Source organism: Leptinotarsa decemlineata, unplaced genomic scaffold, assembly GCF_025532065.1.
Source record: "Leptinotarsa decemlineata unplaced genomic scaffold, Ldec_3_MD MMD2_tig00000882_RagTag_RagTag, whole genome shotgun sequence".
Taxonomy (NCBI): Eukaryota; Metazoa; Arthropoda; class Insecta; order Coleoptera; family Chrysomelidae; genus Leptinotarsa; species Leptinotarsa decemlineata.
In genome coordinates this window covers 14,790,001-14,809,479 of record NW_027412556.1, presented here as the reverse complement: position 1 = coordinate 14,809,479, position 19,479 = coordinate 14,790,001, and the positions used below count along the sequence as shown (strand labels likewise).

The 19,479-nt window shown below is 35.1% G+C and overlaps 1 protein-coding gene and 1 long non-coding RNA gene across 3 annotated transcripts in view; one reads left to right on the top strand and one right to left on the bottom strand.

Moving 5' to 3' along the window:
* The window catches only part of LOC111503687 (uncharacterized), a 55,350-nt gene that overhangs the window by 6,712 nt on the left and 29,159 nt on the right, over positions 1 to 19,479 (bottom strand). The window contains exons 9-17 of one of the 2 annotated variants that reach the window (XM_074175069.1): positions 14,862 to 15,319; positions 14,067 to 14,316; positions 13,419 to 13,563; positions 13,113 to 13,335; positions 11,079 to 11,347; positions 8,972 to 9,088; positions 8,487 to 8,639; positions 8,114 to 8,422; positions 5,261 to 5,533 (exon numbers count right to left, since the gene is read on the bottom strand). In XM_074175069.1, coding sequence (XP_074031170.1) covers positions 5,261 to 5,533; positions 8,114 to 8,422; positions 8,487 to 8,639; positions 8,972 to 9,088; positions 11,079 to 11,347; positions 13,113 to 13,335; positions 13,419 to 13,563; positions 14,067 to 14,316; positions 14,862 to 15,319 — 2,197 coding nt within the window. The remainder of the gene's footprint in view (positions 1 to 5,260; positions 5,534 to 8,113; positions 8,423 to 8,486; positions 8,640 to 8,971; positions 9,089 to 11,078; positions 11,348 to 13,112; positions 13,336 to 13,418; positions 13,564 to 14,066; positions 14,317 to 14,861; positions 15,320 to 19,479) is intronic. The other variant, XM_074175070.1, reaches the window with a different exon arrangement.
* LOC141482176 (uncharacterized) lies at positions 15,954 to 17,176 on the top strand. Its single transcript, XR_012465389.1, has 2 exons — positions 15,954 to 16,370; positions 16,837 to 17,176. It is a non-coding gene; the product is annotated as an uncharacterized lncRNA (long non-coding RNA).

Sequence of the window (19,479 nt, the reverse complement as noted above, 5' to 3'; positions counted from 1 at the left end):
AACCAATAAAATGAAACTTAACGTTAAAAAAACAAAAGCAATGATAATTACTACTGAATTCAAATATGATCAAATAAATACAAACAACATAAATATAAAAATTGAAGAAGAACGTATAGAAATAGTAACATCAGTGAAGTATTTGGGATTTCAACTTGATAATTGCTTATCATTCGACGACCACTTCAAATATATTGAAAAAAATATTGCAAAATTATATTTCTTCTCAAGAATCGCCAATAACTTATCAACAGATACAACAATTATGGTATATAAATCAATAATCCAACCCCATTTTGACTACTGTGCATCTATTTTATTCTCTTTTAATTTGAACAAAGTGCAACAAATACAAAAATTACAAAATCGAGGAATGAGAATAATTTTAAAATATAATAGGTATATATACACCAATTTCTACCATGCTATCTGCTCTACAATGGCTCTCAGTATCCAAAAGATTATTTATTCTATTGTTCCATGGTTCTCATTTATAAAATATTAAATAAAATGATCCCACCATACTTTCTATCATTAATAACTTTCAATAAGGACATTCATCACCATTCTACTAGGCACAACAGTCACATTCATATAAATAGAACAAATACAAGAAATAGTATGAGCAGTTTATTTTTTAAAGGTTTTGTCCAATTCAATGATTTACCTGATTCAATTAAATCTACTCTATCATTAAAGATTTTCAAGAGCGAACTATTAAAATATATTATTCATAATGGAAATTGAAAAATTCCTTTTTGTTCTGTTCAAATTATTTATGTATATAAAGTTGTATTATTTATATAAATTGTTGATTATATTATATTTTAAGTGAGCTAACCTGTATATTAGGGAATCCTAATTCAATAAATAAATTCAAAAATTTATATCCCATATCACAATCATTGTCAACCTCGATTATATTCCCAGGACTACAAATTATTCTATCATCTATCTTTAGTTATTTGGGTTAAGGTTTGGACGTGTCTATAAAATGAAGATGAAATGAAATTTAATTTGTTGACTGTTAATACAAATAACCTTTATTTTATCTGTATTGATAAATACAATCCCGAGGCTGGACAGAAATGCTCACCTCAATATATGGCGGTGTCTGGGGATGAACAGAAATGTCCATCCCAATCTACCGCTCGGAATGAGGCTGAACATGGTAGATCACCTCGTGATATATGACAAAGGCCAAGGCGTAAGCGTATTTGCGGCGCCGAGGCCAAAAGGAGAAAAAGAGCGAACGAGGCAGGAGTGGCAGCAACTATAAGTGCATCCTCCTCCTCCCCCACTCCACCTCCAACAGCAAGGGCACTTTCTGCGCAAGAGTTCCGCCTTGAATAAAGGCAAGGAACCGGCGCCCCTGCAGCGCCCTTACTTGAGCACCTCCATGGACGAAACCCCAAGATGATTGAAGAAGCTGTGCAACAACAATAATGTCGCTGCACCTTCCAAAACCTTCACGAAGGCTGCCGTGAGGCACCTCAAGGTTGCCAAAGAGAGTGTGTGTTCGGCGAGTCTTGGCCTTCACCTGCCGATATAAAGGAGATGTCTCCTAATGACCTGTCCATCTTCCTGGAAAGGACAGAATGGACGATGACCTAGGAGGCCAACTCCTCGGGAGGATGTACAATGGGTCACATGTGGCCTAAGTACTGTGGGCTCACACTCACCCTCATTACTCTACAGATACAGAACCTGACATGTTTATTTTTCACAATTTTAATATCTGATTTTGAGACAATAAAGTAGTGTGAACACTATCAATCCTAAATCGAATAGTAGTGTTTTCAATTTTACAGTCCATAATCGTTTGAAACCATTAATAGTTATCAATTATCCGAATATGGAGACCAAACTACCAGATAGTAGTTTCAATTCGTTTCCATAAATCTGATGAAAATTTGAGTCTGTCTCTCTTTGTTCGTCAGATAATATATACCAAATATTTCAAGTCCGCTGTGAGGTTCCCCACTATTGAAAGACAATTTTTCAAACTTTCGGATTTTCTCAAATTTTTCCTTAAGTATTATAATTATGAAAAAAATTGTCATGTATTTTTCATAGAACTTTTTGAAAAACACAAAATTGATTTTTAGGCAATATTCGATATAGAAAGATCATAATAATAATAATAATAATAATAATAATAATAATTTATTTAGCCACTGAGGTACAATATGTACATATGGTATGTCAACAGGTACTATTTATACTAAACATATACATTTAAAATATAGCAAGTAAATAAGATATAAAGTTTAAAATCTCAATGAGAGTTTGTTAGTATACTAAACAAAATAAAACTCAGCTGAAGTTGCCATCCAGATACTCTTGTACATTATAAAAACATTTTTCAATAAAAAATTCCTTAGTACTTTTATAAAAAATATTGTCTGATTTGGAGTTTTTTAAAAAGTTGGGTAGTTTATTATAGCACGTAATAGCACTATACTGGGGAGAGTTTTTAAATTTAGATGTGGTGTGGGCTGGTATTCTCAATAAGCTACCATGCCGCGTGTTATGATTGTGGGATGATGCATTGGTTGCAAAAGTGGACAGATTTTTTCTCGCAAAATTAACACATTTGAACAGATAAATTGATGGTGCCGATAATAGTTGCATTCTGACAAATATCGGTTTACAGCTATCTCTATATTCCATATTGAAAATCAATCTTACAATACGTTTTTGTGCTACAAATATCCTATTAAAATCTCTACCAGAACCCCAAGACATTATGTTGAGTGAAATATGGGAATAAGCCATAGCGAAATAAATTGCCAATAGACCTTGTTGGTCAACACAGTTTTTCATTCGCTTGATGGCAAAATATGCTTTATTTAGTTTTTTACAGACACTATCGATGTGTTAATCCCAACTTAATGTTTCATCCAAAATTGTTCCTAAAAATTCAACTTCGTTTGCTGCATTGATATTGATATTATCGCACTGAGCTAATTCACTTATGGTACCCCTACTTTTATTATAAAATCTCATCGATACCGACTTTGAGGTATTTAGAACTAGACGATTACGCTCACACCAGCTTGTGAACTGATCTATAATCAGTCTAACTCCTGTTAGCAAATCATCTGTAGTAGGTCCAGCGACTGTAATGGTGGTGTCGTCAGCGAACATAGTTAAATAGCAATCACTCATATATTCCGACAGATCATTGACAAAAATTAAAAACAATAGGGGACCAAGAACAGAGCCTTGGGGAACCCTCAATCTAACCTCGCGTTCATTAGACATTGAATTTATTTGCTTTACAATTATGCTACGACCACTCAAGTAAGACTTAAACCATTGTACTATGTTATTAGGCAAACCAAGCACACTTAATTTGGTCAACACAAAATTAGTTGATACCGTGTCAAATGCTTTTGACAGGTCAAAAAACACACTGATAATAAAATCATATAGACAAAAGCTTGTTTTAAAATGTTTTTTTCTACTATTTCACTTTTATTTTTCAGTTATCGCTGGATACGTTTCTTTCTTTGTACATTTCATTGAATCATTGCTACATTGTCCTAACCTTTGCCAAGCTGTAACTCTTTCGAATTGGTACGGTGGCCATCTTGTTTCTGCCATTTTGATTTCTTCCCTTGGCCCTTTCATTTGATATTCATATCATGGGGATGCAAAAAAACAGCCCCCCATCTTTGGGAGATCGCCATATTGTACTTAGAGAGACGTCATTTTATATCTCGTATTCTTTTCACCAAACCCTTATCATTTAGATGCACAACAAAAAAACTAGGCCTTTAGCTAATCATGCATTGTATACAAACTCAACACGTTGTTTGAAAAAAATACTCATTTATTCATCTACATTATTGAATATACTCCAACAGATATTATGCATTTGTGCCAGTGCTTCTACCAATCCTCGAAATATTTCTCAAACTAGATCCTTGGAATAACCTTCAGTTCTTTCAGCAATGCACTTTTAATGTCCAATCTATGCTAATGAAATGGAGTCATGCCTAGAGAATATGGAGGCTGGGCATCGTAATACCATTGTTACTGGCCAAAAATTCACAAACGAGCAATGAAGTGTGAGCAGGTGCATTATCGTGGTGCAATAGCCATTTTTTTCACAAATCCGGGCGTTTTTTTCGGGTTGCTTCACGCAAATCATCAGCGACTTTTATAGTTGTGATTTGGCTACCGTTCAAAACCATTTTTTTTTCAGTTTTTCCATGTTTTCATCAGTTTTTGATGTGCTGGGGCGTTCCTCATCTTTAACATCTTCACAGCCGTCTTGAAAACGATTAATAACATTCGTAGACTCATGTTTCACTCATAACAGACTACAAGAGGGCTTTGTTAACATTTCACAGACTTTGGTAAACTTTACTTTTTTTACCCAAAATTTGTATTAATAAACGAAAATCGTCGAGCTCAAACCTTCTTAGAACTGGCACAGACAAAGTAAACAAAAAATACTTTTGAAAATGTTATCATACTTCGGGCACAGATTATGTATACCTACATAATGAAACAAAATTTCATAACTCTCCAACCAGTGAAATTGAAAATTTCCCCGTACTTTCTGAACATACCATAGTTACAACATTTGACATAAGCAAACATATAAACAAAAACTGCAAGCCAAACATAAGCCTGTAAAAAATGGGAGCTGGATTTCAATAATCTTGAGTTAAAATTTGGGACCATTTGAAATCAACTCATGTTGACGTCGACTCGGTTGGTATATGGGAAAAGTGATTTTATTAGATTCAAAAGTTTAATAACAAAAATACTAACGGTTCTGCGAGCAGTCCAGTCCACTTCTTAGGTTATGAAATCTTAATGCTACTTCAAGGGACTTGTTACGACATTCAAGAATTCACCAATCAACTAACCTGAGATCTTGAGCTTTAGCACATTTTTTAAAGTGTTTACTTTCAATACTTGAGAAATTGTGTGTTGATTATATTTTATTGGTTTTTTTTAATGGTCTATCACTAGTTACATTAATATTTTTATATTTATATGTTACTTTTATTAATTATGGATGTTTATCACTGTTTGTGTTATTGTGTTGTTTATATTATTTTGAGTGACTTATAATATAGTTACATGTAGTTATTCACATTTATATGTTTTTACATTTACTTTTACTTTTATAATTGACATTTTCTTTGTTTATTGTGTATTGATTTCTGTCAACTGTACTTTTCAACCAAATAAATAAATATTATTATTATTATTACCATTAAAAACAAATGTCACTCACCTTCGTCAGCTGTCGGTGTGGTCTCGACCGTTGGCAACATGAGAGGCAGTTTCCGACGAGGGTCTTTGGCGGGGGGCGGGGTATACGACCGCGGTGGCGGTTCAGGAACGCTTGGAACAGCAACTGCCGGTAAGGAAGGTGGAGGCGTTTCCACTCTTAATTTTTTTGATTGGGAAATCGGCGAAGGCATGATCAGAGAATCCATATAGGGTCGTTTTCTCTTGTCTCGCACGATAATGCCGAGCAGGAGGGAAGGTCTGGATTCTTCAAAACCTTCACAAGAAAACATTGTGTTATTAATAAAAAACTTTGTTTGTACTGTCGGAAAGCATCTGTCAATGCTGATCCATAAAGTCAGATGTCAGTAGTCACAGTTTATATTTTTTCAACATGAACTTTTGAATATTGACTACCTGTTAAATTAATTATTGAAAAAGGATTATTTTTGAAGATTTGTGTTGAGAAAAAAATGTTTGAAGCTTTCTACTTTTCTACATTATTTGAAGTCGTTAACAAAAATTTCAATTCCAAGATAACTTGTATATCCCTTGAAATAGGGAAAATTCCTTTTATCCTATTTTATGATTTCAGTTCCAGGAAAAAGAGGTGATAAAGGTAAAAAATTTGTAATACACGTTGAAATTTTGGGAAAAATCATAACGTACGACATTGGAACTTTCAGAAAAAGCATGAAAAAGAGTTTCCATGATTTTTTATTTATAGATGAATATCCAAACTTTATTATTTATTAATAAATATTATAATTACCGGACAAATCGCGATAAACACACTATTTCAATAAAAAAACCTTAATAAAGTCCAAAATTTTAATCAAAATCGTTATAATTTGGAAATTTGAAAATTCAGAGACAACTCTCGAAATTCCGACACGTATAAACGTTACAGTTTTGAGAAAAACTCAAAGTAAATGTCAGAACTACAAGAAAAACATTGTGTGAGCTCAACAACTTCAAAAGCAACTATGATAAACGTCGGAAACATGAGAAAAAAAAACATGATGAACGCATGGATTTCGAAAAATAAACATTAGAAAAAAAATCGTATGTCACAAAAGGTTCTAGAAAAATAGTAATCAACGTCACAGTTTGGAGGAAAAAAGGGGTAAACCGAAGGGTTTTTAAAAAAGATAATATGAATGTTAAAATTTCGAGAAAACCTTGTAATAAACTCAGAATTATGGAAAAAAAAGTTTCAGCATAATAATTCCTAAAGCAGTGGTAATAAATGTCAGACTTTGGAAAAAAAAAAGAATGATTGCAATGATTTTAGGAACTCATAATAAATTTCAGAATTTCGAGAAAAATTGTACAAGTTTTGGTAAAAAAAATTTGGTAAAAAATTTTTGGTGAAAAAACGACAATGTTTCAAAAAAAATTGTGACTATTGTCAAAATTCCGTGAAAGGACACAATTTTGAGAAAAATTAACGAAAAACGTCATAATTGCGGGGGAAAACGTCATAATTGCGGGGGGGAACGTCATAATTGCGGGAAAAACGTCATGATTGTGAAACGTCATAATTGCAGGGGGGAAACGTCATAATTGTTTGAAAAACTCGTCATAATTGCGAGAAAACTCGTCATAATTGCGAGAAAACTCGTCATAATTGCGGGAAAACCCGTCATGATTGCGTGATAAACCGTCATAATTGCGGGGAAAAAACGTCATCATTGCGGAAAAAAAACGTTATAATTGCGGGGAAAAAACGTCATAATTGCGGGAAAAAATCGTACGTCAGAAGAGAATTCTAGAAAAATTGTGATCAACGTCACAATTTGGAAAGAAAAAAAGGTATAGATGAAAGAATTGTTAGAAAAGACATTATGAATGTTTAAATTTTGAAAAAGTCTTGTTATAAACGTCAGAATTACGGGAAAAAAACCATTTGGGCGCAACAAATTTTAGAGCAATAGTGGTAGTCAGAATTTTGAGAAAAAATCATGACGAACGCAATCATTTTGAAAAACTCTTTATGAATGTCGGAGTTTCGAGAAAAATCGTTGTAAACGCCTGTTAAAAAAGTACGAGTTTTCGTGAAAATTTCGTAATAAAAGTTAAAATATCAAGAAAAATTTCTGACAATCGTCAAAATTACGCTAAGTCACAAATTTGATTGAAAAATCGCGATAAACGTCAGAATTCCAAGAAAATCGTTATAAGTGGAAGAAATTTTATTGTCCAAAGAACGGTGCATTCTTATTGAAAAAGTTGTGTTTAAAATACAGTGGTACTTCAGAAAAGAAGAAGGTCATTATCTTAAATGATAAATTGTATGAAAGAATATAATTCTACTCAAAATGTTGATAACACTAACAATATTAGTATAACACAACTTAAATATTGAATAAAAACGGTGCTGTTATAAGCATCACAAATTCTAGAACAATCGTGATTAATGTCAGAATTCAAAACATCGTGATTATTGTCAGAATTCAAAACATTGTGATGAATGCAAGAATTTTTATTAAAACTCGCAATAAACTTCAGAATTTTCAGAAAAATTGAGATGAGCATCAGAATTCTGCGAAAAAAACCTTTGTTGAAGACGTCAGTGTTAAAAAAAAATCTTGATAATCGCCAGAATTCCGCAAAAAAATCATACCGATTACCGGTATAATAATAATCTTCATTTGTTTCAAAGATCTAAAAGATATAAAACAAGTCAAAAGAAATCTGAACATAGATAAGACAAAAATACATGTACTATAAAATGCTATTGAAATGATAAAGTCAAAATCAACAATAAAATATATTCTTTCCAATCTGTAACTCTCGCAAGCCTCGGTACAATTCAGAAAATGTCAAACCAATTCAAAAATAGTCTTGCCCTTACCAGGTCCATTGAGCGGCAACAACACCTGTGGGATGGGCTTCTGAGGAGCCAGCGGATATATATAAAAATCCTTGACGGCCTTGTTCAAACTTTTAACGACGCCCAACCTATCTCTACTGCTGAGGTAGCTATAGAGCGCCAGGTAGGGCATCTTCTCTTCGACGTTGGTTGCCTTCAGCCTGATCAGCGATATGCCCTTGCTGTTCGAGCACTTCATCTTACCGATGTAGTCCCACACTGTGTCCGGTGAAATGCGACCAACGATGTCGAGGTTGCTGGACAGTTCCCTGCCTAAACCGGAACAATCACCTACAAGAAAAATATGGTATTGATAGAAACAAAATTCTGGGCCTCGAATGTCAAAGGTACTCACCAGAAACTTCGTGTGCCGATATGGAAATCTGCGCAACGTCGATCATGTTGATTATTCCTCGCCAGATCTCACTAGATTTCGATTTAGGGGGAGGAGGAGTGCTCCTACCACTGAAGTCACTAGAGTCTTTTTCTTTGTCGGGCGATATCGGTTCTGGAAAATAATACAAATGTTATTGGTATTTTTATTCGCATATAAAAAATAGAGTGCAAGTAATTTCTTGTGAAAAGAAATGTTTTGGCTTTATACTTCTCCATCGTTACACAAAAAAATATGGGAGACTTTCAAATTGAGGATGAAAGCATGTTACTTTCAGGAACAAACTAGAAGAAAAAGCTTCCTCGAAACATTCTTTGGCAGTCAATGATATCTAAATCAAAAGCTTCACTAGCATTCAAATCCTTTATGACTTGTTTCACCGTATGGTCATCTATTGTCCGTGAATGAATTGAGTCGAAATGAAAAATATGTCTTTAAATACTTACGGTTCTTTTCACCTTCCGGTGTTTGACCTCCTGTATACTCGTCGTTCTCTGGAATTCGGGGAGGTGTCGGGATTGTCACCGTAGATGAAGGTTCATGATCGCTGTCGCTCTCTATTGCTAAAAACAAAATTACCTCTTGGTGATCACTTGAAAAATAGAATTACTGAGCACTGCTCTGAAAAAATTATGAAATAATGTGATAAAATTGTAAAATTTTTTACCATCTTTGGTAAAAATCTTCAATCATCCGCCCATCCACAAAAGGCTTCAATAATATCTCTATTACCCTGTTTTGATTTTTCCATTTGCATTTCTTTCACTTCATAATTGATCTCCCTTTATCCTTTCTTCCTCTTTAATTTCACTAAAATTTTTCTATTCTCACTAGGAAAATGGAGCCACATGTCGTTTTCACACATACCTACATTCCAAACTATTTTTTCAGAGGTTTTTTATAACAACCTCATCGGTGAAAAATAAAATTGAGTAAACTACTTGTGAAAACATCGTGACTTTCCGGTTACATGCAAAAATGGAATCCCAATGGCTATTTGCTTGAATTTACTTCTTAATATTTTTTTTTATTTGCAAACAGATATTATATCTTTTCAAATTAACACTAACGTTCATTAAAACATATTTCATTTCGAACATTCATTTTTTTATGTACAACTGTGTGTCTTATTTTAGTGTGAAGCTGAACTTACGAGATTCAATAACTATTCTAGATAATGAAAAGACAACACAGTCTTACCCAATTTCAATAATAAAACCCTAAGATTCTTCGTTTTGCTTCAACTCTCTTTTATATCTTTCTTTCTCAAGTGTATAATTTTTTTTACTCTCTATTCACTCTTTCGTTCCCAATTCACCCTCCTTCATCTCTTGATACTCTCCTCCTAAATTCATTCAACTTCCTCTATAGCTTCCTCATAGTTTGTATTCCGATTAGTTTGTATGGTAAGTGGTCTTTCAGGTCAGATGGTAAGAGTACGGCTCTGCCTGATTCGGTCCCCAACGGGGCAGGCTCAAAGTATTTGCTCTGCTGTTTCATCATTTTCCAAACAGAGGCGACACACACTGTCTTCCGACAGTCCGAGTCTCTGCATCATCCCTACGGTAGTCCAAGATCTGTTTGGTATCAAGCTTCGAAGAGTGAATAAACGCCTTGAAGTGAGCCAATCCTGGAAGATTCTGCCAGAAGTCCATGAATCTTCTTGCCATCCAGGTGTTCAAAGTTTGTTTGGCAAAGCCTAAAGCGATGCCAATGACAAGTTCTGGTCCGATGAAGCTGCTTGCAGCACCCTCCTTTGCAAGGGAGTCAGCAGCTTAATTGCCTTCCAGGCCAGTATGGCCAGGAATCCAGACCAGAGAAAATCTGTTGAGTCTTCCTATCGTTTTTGGTAATTTGCTACCAATTTAGACGTTGCTCGGTAGGAGCCAGGAGCTTCCAATGCCGCTTGACTGTCCAAAAATATTTTTATTGACTTGTGTGTGAGGTTGGATTTATCCAATCTCTCCGCACACAATTCAATAGCATACATTTCCGCTTGAAATACAATTGCATAAGTTCCTAGGCAGGTAGATACCTCTATCCTGGGTCTGTGACTAAAAACACCTGCACCAGAACCGGTAGGTGTTTTTGATTCATCAGTAAACCAACAACTATCTGCTCTTAATATTTCCTTCTCTCGGAGGATCCAGTCCTCTTTATTCGAGAATAGTACTTTATAAAGCAGTTCATAGTTGAAAGTTGGAGGCATGAAGTCAGAGGTCATTTCCAGAACGCTGTGACTTCCTGTGTCAACCAACAGCCAGTTGCACTCTGCATTAAATTGATTTGTGCAATTGGCAATGTGCACAAGTCTGTATGCAGTCCATCTAGCCTCTCTCTATAGAAAAATGTGGAGAGGAGGTAGATCTAGAAGGATCTCCATGGCCGCTAACGGTGTGGTACTGATGGCACCACTATAGCCAGACAAGCCTGTCTCTGTATGCCAGAGAGCTTCGCTTGGGCCATTTTCTTTCTTGACAAAAATCAGAAAACTAATTCCCCATCTAAACCGAAATCAAAACAGGAATCATAGAAAGGACATTATACACTTACCCTTACCTGGTAAAATATCATCCTGCGGAACGTGTTTCCACAACCTGTCTTCAAGTGGAGGGACGATTTTGCTGTCAACCAGCTGTTCGAGAATTTCTTTGGACTTTTTGTCGAGCTTGTCCGTCGAAGAGACAATATCTTTCTTGTGTCTTGACGTCTTGTGCGAAGACTTCCGGTACCTATCTCTGTCGTGATCTTTCGACTTCGAATGTTTCTTGTGCTCGCTGTGCTTGTGGTCCCGACTCTTTGATCTCTTTCTACTGCGATCCCTGTCCCCAGAAGAAATGTTATCATTCATTCATTTATTCATTCAAGTGTAGCTTTCAATTAGTATACAAGATTCTACATATATGTGATCGTTTCACATATACAAATATGTGATTGTTTCTGATTTAATAATGAATTAAACATTTATTTGAACATTAACAGAATGAGTAAAAATACCAATAATAAATTACTGGATAGTAATCATAATGTAGCTATTTCTCGTGAAAATTGAAAGCAGTTCAAAATGGTTTTAATACAGTTGGTGTAAACACGCAAGATATCAATAACTTTTGTGAAATAATTGTTTCCTTTGTTGAGGGTGTAAAATTTACATCACATAAATCCCCAATATTTCTCCCAAGTGGTCCAAATGTTTATTCAAAAATATTATAAACACACAATTTCTTCTAGTCTATATCTAATCAAATATGCGTGATTGATGACTCGTTCATTTTGTAAAAATTCATAATCACTTAAATGAAATGAATAAAAAGACTTGTCCAATTTCCACAAGTTATTTTATTTTTACGACCGGTTTCGGATTTTACCCCATTATCAAGTATAAAACTAGCATGTGAAAGATGAAAACTAGAGTATACAGAAATCAATAAATATTATTATTATTTTTTTTTTTTTTTTCACCGTAGTGTGCGCTGGTCAGGCCCTATCCCCCGAAGCCCCGATACATTCGGGAGGGCGCGCCAGCATAATCAACCAATGACCACTCCCCACACCGTGGGGTAAGTGATCATTGGGTCCGAGAATCATGTGCCCTGAGCAAACGCAGTGAGCCAAGAATGACAGCCTTCTGCATCTGTGCGGCTAAGATTTCTGCCTTAATGCGGCAAGCCGGTATGATTTTGAGATTCGAGAGTAGAGAAGACATCATTCCACCAAGGACTCCAACAATCAGAACGACCATCTTGACAGAGTGATCTGGATAGAGTCTGCGGAGTTCGAAGAGAAAATCTCGATATTTTATCCGTTTTTCCTCCTCTTTTCTGACGATATTCGTCTCGCCAGGAGCTGAAAACTCCACGACAAATATCGTCTTGATCTGGTGGTCGAGAAGAACTACATCAGGCTTATTAGCTTGCATGAGCCTGAGGGTGGGGAACGAATAGTTCCAATAAATTCGGCACTTCTCGTTCCCCACAACGGATTCAATATCCCCCGGAGCGTAGGGCAACACCGGTGTCTCGTCAATACCGTAGGAGTGCCGTAGATGATAATATAGCACCCTTAGGGCCGCGTTATGTCTATGGATATAGGCCGAGACCGCATATGCTGGACATGCTGATAGCAAGTGCATTAGGGTCTCGGGCGCCTCGCGGCAGGCCCTGCACCTTGTGTCAGGAACCTCTATACCCATCACGCGACTGCGGTAGACTAAGGTGTTAAAGACACCATCCTGGCAAGCCATGATGAACCCCTCAGTTTCCGACTTCAGCCCACTCGACCTGAGAAAAGCGAACGTCAGGCGCTTTGATAAGCCAAGGTCTTATTATTATTATTATTATTATTATTATTATTATTATTATTATTATTATTAGAACCACTTTGAATTTTAATATTCATTTTAAGGCCAGTGGGTTCTGCTAATTTGTCTCTCTTCACATTTGCATGAATTATTTTTTCAAGTATTCTACCTTTTTTTAGATTTTAAAATCATCACCTACTGAATCGTGACTAAATGAAGTATCTATGTATATTTTTCTTAACAATTCCCAACTACAGCTTCGAAAAATCATTATTGTAAACACTTACCTATCATCTTTACTAGAAGACCTGTGAAGGCGATGCTCTTTGTCCTTGCCGCTCTTTCTATCACGATCCCTTTCTTTGTTCTTCGTACCACTCTTCTTTTCATTATCTTTCGAGAGGTCTTTCTTGAGCTCGCCAGAATCCAGAGGTGCGCCTTCAGTCAGTGATTTTATGACCTCGGTATTGTCGATCTTATCTACTCTATCGTCCTCGACGACTTGTTCACCTGTAATAGAATGAAGACTTTTATGTAAGGAATAAAATAGCTATCGGACATTTCAATAGGCGAAAAATGACTGATAAACTCACCTTTATGGGTTTTCAAGACGTACTGCCTGTTACAGTTGAGCAACTCCAATTCTGACTTCTTTATCATATCTAGCGAATGTTTGGCTTCGCGTTCCCTCCAGAGCGCCAGTTCTTGACTTGCAAGATCATCAGGTGACAACCTGACCTGTAAAAATGTATTTTTAAGCTTATAGGAAAAATTGAAACTTCTAGTGTACAATTGATCTAATGAAGACACTTTGAAACCACACCAGAAATAGACCTAATGAAAATAGTTTTCAAACACCAGAACTAGAGCTCTATCTCTCCTGATGAAAATATTTTTCGAACACACCGGAACTAGATCTAATGAAAACCGTTTTTCCTCACATCAAAACTAGACATAATGAGAAGTTACTTTCTACAAACCCAAACCAGAATACTGACTCTCCCGATAGAAACATTTTTTCCACGCACCTAGACTAGAGATATAACTGCTGATACTTTTCTCAGAAACCAGAACTAGACCTAATGGAAACACTTTCTACGCAGAATTAGACCTCTGCCTCTTCTGATGAAACCACTTTTCTCACACATCAAAACTAGCCTGAATGAAATCAATTTTCTCACACATCTCAACAAGAGCTTTCTTTGTCTCTCCTAATAAAAACCCTGCGTCCTGTTACTCACCAATTCATAAGGATTGATTGCTTTCTCGCATATCCGGCGCCACAATGTCTGGTTCTTGGCGTCTTTGATGTTGAAAATCAGGCTCCTGTACTTGTTCCGATACTTTTGACCTGTATCGCCAAAACATCTGAACAGTTGTGTCTCAATGTTGGCAGATATAGTCTTGACCTCCTCTTCGGACAACTTCAGGTCGTCATTTGCCTTTAGTCTGCTGGTCAATTGTTCAAATATTGTTTTCTGTACGTTTTCCCTGAAAGAAATACATGAAAAAATTAGATTTCAAATTTAAAGACAATGGTTTGGAAACCATCTTTGAAATGAATCTTCAATTCAACTGTTCTCAGGTGTTGAAAGGATGGAATTAAAAGAATTACAATTTTTAAAAAACTGCAAATTCACTCTAGCAAAACCGTTATAAACAATATTCAATCTTTCTTCATCCATCGGAACCTTTCCAGAATTCTGAAAGCAAAGTTTTCTAACTTCAATCCACAAATCTGGAGATAGAGAAAACATTAAAAACTACCATCCAATCTGAAATTCCCAAGTTACTGGTCTGTTTGATAACAAAAAAACTCACATTCAGAACATAATAAATGAACACCAACATGGCTTTATATCCGGTGTAGCACTACAAATTTATTGCCTCATCAACATTTTCTTTTGGATAACCTAAAGGAAAAACACCAGGTTGACTTTATTTACACTGATTCTCAAGGCCAGTGATTTCTGTTCCATAAAATAATACATTTTGAATGAACTGAAAGAATTGCTCAAGTTCCTATTTAAACTAACCTGATGTTCTCCTGAGGCTTTGGCGACGGCTGCACCGTAGCCGGCTCCTCCTTCTTCTTGACGACAGCCTTCTCCTTAACCTGGGCGACCTTTTCTTTGCTGGCGGGCGTCTTCTGCTTCTTTTCCGCACTCTGCTGTGGCGTCTTCGAGAGCGTGCTCTGCGCCTGTTTCGTCTTGCTTGGAGTGGCTGGCTGAATGACCTTCAACGGTTCCGCTGGAATCAGCTTGGTTGTCTTGACCTGTTCCTTCGGCTTACTACTGTCCTGAGACGGCAGAGGCTTTATGCCCGTTATGGTCGCCTTGAGGATCGCCTTTGTCTGTTGCTGCTGGGGGGTTGGATGCTTGGGTGAATGGGCGAGCACCCCGACGCTGACGCCTTTCTTCTGGATCGCCAGAGAGACGCCATGGTTGTTGACGTTCTTGACGAGCTTAAGACGTGATTGAGTCAGGTTGCCGGCCTGCGGAAAAGGTATACAATTAAAATTCTTTATTCACTACCTTGGACTAGTGATTGAATTCAATCTGAAATGGAATGGCCATTTCAACTCAATATTTAAATTGTCTATGAAATTGGCTAGTACAAAAAAATCTGACTTCAGATCTAAAATCAGCACCCCAAAAATGTTTAATATTAGTTATAATATTTTATGTAACAAAAACTCTGTTCTCTTGTGTAATGAACCTTTTTCCTGAAGTACAAAAAATCACTCACTAGCAGCGCTATTAGTTCGGTAGGGACAAACACTGCCTAATCCTCATATAAACATATGGTAAAGTACAATTAAAAAAGAATGTTTTTAACAGAAGAAAATGTTTCTAGAGCAAAACTAAAATTTGCAATTGTAAAGGATAACAAAGTTGTAACATCAAAGCGTTGGCTTGCATGACGTAATTTAAAAGTAACTGGAAAAAAAGTGAATTAATAGACAGGTTAATATACAGACTCTAATAAAAGAGTAGCGGTAGATTCAAACTGTAATAAAAGAAATTTAAAATAATTATGAATTTCAGATGTATTTCCGAGTGAAATATGAATCAAATATAGATGGTAATGAAATAAATTTAATTAAAAGATCACAAATTCGAAGTGTAGTCGAATACAGACGTGTTTAATTTGTGCTCTATGAAATAGTGTTGTAAATCAAAATAAAACATAGTTAGCAACATCAGACTTCTCCCCAAATGGTCAGCCTGCGAAGTTACACCATAAGGATTATAAAAAATAAATAATATAAGGTGGGAGTGCATGTAATACTAAATATAAAATAATATATTCCATTAAACTCGCCTTTGTCGACCCTGATTTGAAACGAACAAAAAACCCGTGATTACAAAAACCATAACCCTATCACAGAAAAACAAAATTCCATTACTTTCACTTTACATTTTGGTACGGAATCAAACAATATTCAGTCGACAACGATGGGAGATGGAACACTTGCTGACCTACATCACTTGCTGATCAAATTGGATAAAAAGTCTGACGATCATCAACAATTACTTACCGAGGTAAAAAAGATCTGGAATCCTATAATATTAGAATATCACAAGTGGAGCAAGAAACTGTTACTTTGAGGAACAGAGTGTTGAAGTTAGGCACTCATTGAAGGAAAAATAATATAATCATTTTTGAAGTGAAAATCTCTGACAAATTGAAGGCGTTGGAACATATAAGCACCATACTCAACATTGAACTCACTCCAGCAGACTTGAACAATATCTATTATATTGCCACTAATACTGAGAAATCCATCCTTAAAATTGAATTTCTGTCCTATCTTAAAAAAATAGTAGTATTTAAGAATCCCTCAAAGCTGAAAGGTACAGGTCTATCCATTACCAACGATCTGAGTGCGGAAGATCAAGCTACACACAAAGCTCTACGCCCCTATTTAAATCTGGCAAAAAAAACGGACAAACAGCATCTATCAGACAAAATCTTTTGATAGTGGATGATAAAAAATATACACTGCAGAATCTGAAATCGGATTCCCATTCATTCTCCTTCCAACAGGATCGTGCTAATAAAAGAAAAGAAATCAGCTCTCCCGAAGTAACCCTGCCAAGGAAACCATCCAGAGAAAATCCTCCAAGAAACGTCAAAAATTCTTCACATACACAGTTGAATTTTTTTTTTATTTTTCTTTTCATAACTCTGTTCAATTGAAATTTTCATATTTTTTTTTTACATTTTTAATTATTGTACTGTGCTCCAGCGTAATGGATAATTTCATTCAAAATTTTCATTATCAACCTGTAATAACCAATGAAAATATGATATTACTGAATTCGATTACACTGTAGATTCTTACGAATATTGCAAATCTTTGAAAGTATTTCACCAAAACAAGAAGTATAAATAAAAATATTGATGAGATGAAAATACTCTTGAGTCAAATAAATCAAGATTTTGTTTGCATAATACTATCAGAAACGTTTAAAATGGATGACGTTTCTTTCATCCAACTAAACAATTACGACCTATTGTACAACGAAGGAGATATAAATAAGAATGATGGAGTGGTTATGTATGTGAAAAAGTCTTTGAGTTATACATGTGAAGTCGTATCTATTTACAGATGTAGGGTACTAGAAATAAATATTCAAATTAATAAAAACGAAAAAATCTTAATAACTGCCATTTATAGGCCACCATCAATAAATAGATTCTGATCAATTTATTAAAGAATTAAAAATTTACCTGCATAGAACTAGAACTTTTCAAGTTGAAAATCATTTAATAGTTGGTGATATGAACATAGATTTTAAGGTAGATAATGATGAGGTTAATTCATACCTTGACAATTTTAGTGAATTTGGTTTCAGGGCACTAATAAATAGCTACACGCGTATACAGGGTGTGTCTGCAAGTTGTATAGATCATATTTTCATTAAGAGCAAAAGAAACGATTTTGAAAAGAAATGTTTATCAATTGTCCTGGAAACACTCATAACTGATCACAAGGCAATAGTAGCGGTCATACCACTTTTAGAAAAGAATGAGCACTTACCTCAAGATGTCAAAAGCATAATCAATTACCAAAAATGTATTGAGGACTTAACTGCCCACGAATTCAGTAGTTTCTATCAGTTACAAAATCCTAATGTACTACTCAAATATCTTACCGATGTAATAAAAGGCACTCTCGAAAAAAATACCAAAACAATTAAACTGAATAGTAAAAATAGAAAAAGAAAGGAATGAATCACAGTGGGGCTTGTGAATTCTATGAACAGAAAAAACTTTCCTCATAGAAAACACAAGTCTCATCCTGAAAGTATAGAAATCAAAAATGAGTTCTTTGCATTTCAAAGGTATGTTAGTAAATTAATAAGGATTAGAAAAGCTGAGTTTTATAAGATAAAAATCTTGAAAAGTAAAAGCGACTCTAGAAAAATATGGCAAATAATTAATGAAATGAAAAATCAAAAAAATGAAAGAAGAATTGACCAAATAGTAATATCAAAAGATACAGTGCTCACAAATGCAAATGATATAGCAAATGAATTCAACCAATTTTTTGTAGGTGTAAGAGAGTCTCTTGCAAAACAAATAAGGATACCAAAAACAAAGAAACCAATAAGAAAAAAAATCAGCAACTCCTTTTATTTGTCACCAACAACTAGATGTGAAATAGAATTACTAATAAGCGAACTTAAGAGTGGAAAGGCTCCTGGTTGGAATGGAATAACTGCAGAGTTTCTAAAGAAAATGAACACCTTGGTATCTTCACCACTTGTATATCTGATAAATTGCATTCTCCACACTGGTATATGCCCTGATGGATTCAAAAGAGCGATAGTTACACCGATTTTTAAAAAGGGTGATAGAAAATGTATTTCTAACTACAGGCCCATTTCATTAATTACGAATTTTGAAAAAATTTTGAAAGAACTCTCAAAAATCGACTAATAGAATTTATGAATAAATTTAATATAATATCCGAACAGCAGTTCGGATTTAAAGAAGGCATATCTATCTACCAATGATGCAATATCAGCTCTATAGTAAAACCAATAATGATTGAGAGTAAAGCGCACTGTCATATCTAAATTTTACGTTACCAGTTTATAGCAGAATCAAAATATAGTAAGCAGTAGAGTTGTAGGTTGTGGCAAATTATAGATAATACACAATACTAGTACGATTAAAAGGTATTATTTATAACAAAAATCAGTAATGAGCTTGTAATGAGTAATACTTATACATTTCCTGATTACTGATCAGTTAAAATTCATTATTTTCTGTATAGTGTTAGATATTTATTACAACTAGTGGCAACGCTGTACGCAACGATATTTCTGTCTTTGTCACTCTACCGTAACTTCCATCTCATCGTTGCAGTCCTCACTAATGCACTTGCAGCCATGAGCATATCATTGGTTTGTGAATTATACAGCGAGAATTGTACGTTTTACAGTTAAGTTAGTCAGCAATCGACGTGTTGTGATAACAATTGGTGAAAATAATAGTGCTAATAAGTGTTTAAGCATTACATAATTATATTTCTACACCGTTCTCAAACTACTCAAAAAATGGGAGACATGGTCGAGCCTTCCACGTCGAAAAAGGTATAACGGTCGGAGTCTCGGTCAGTAAGAGAAAAACAAATTGTAC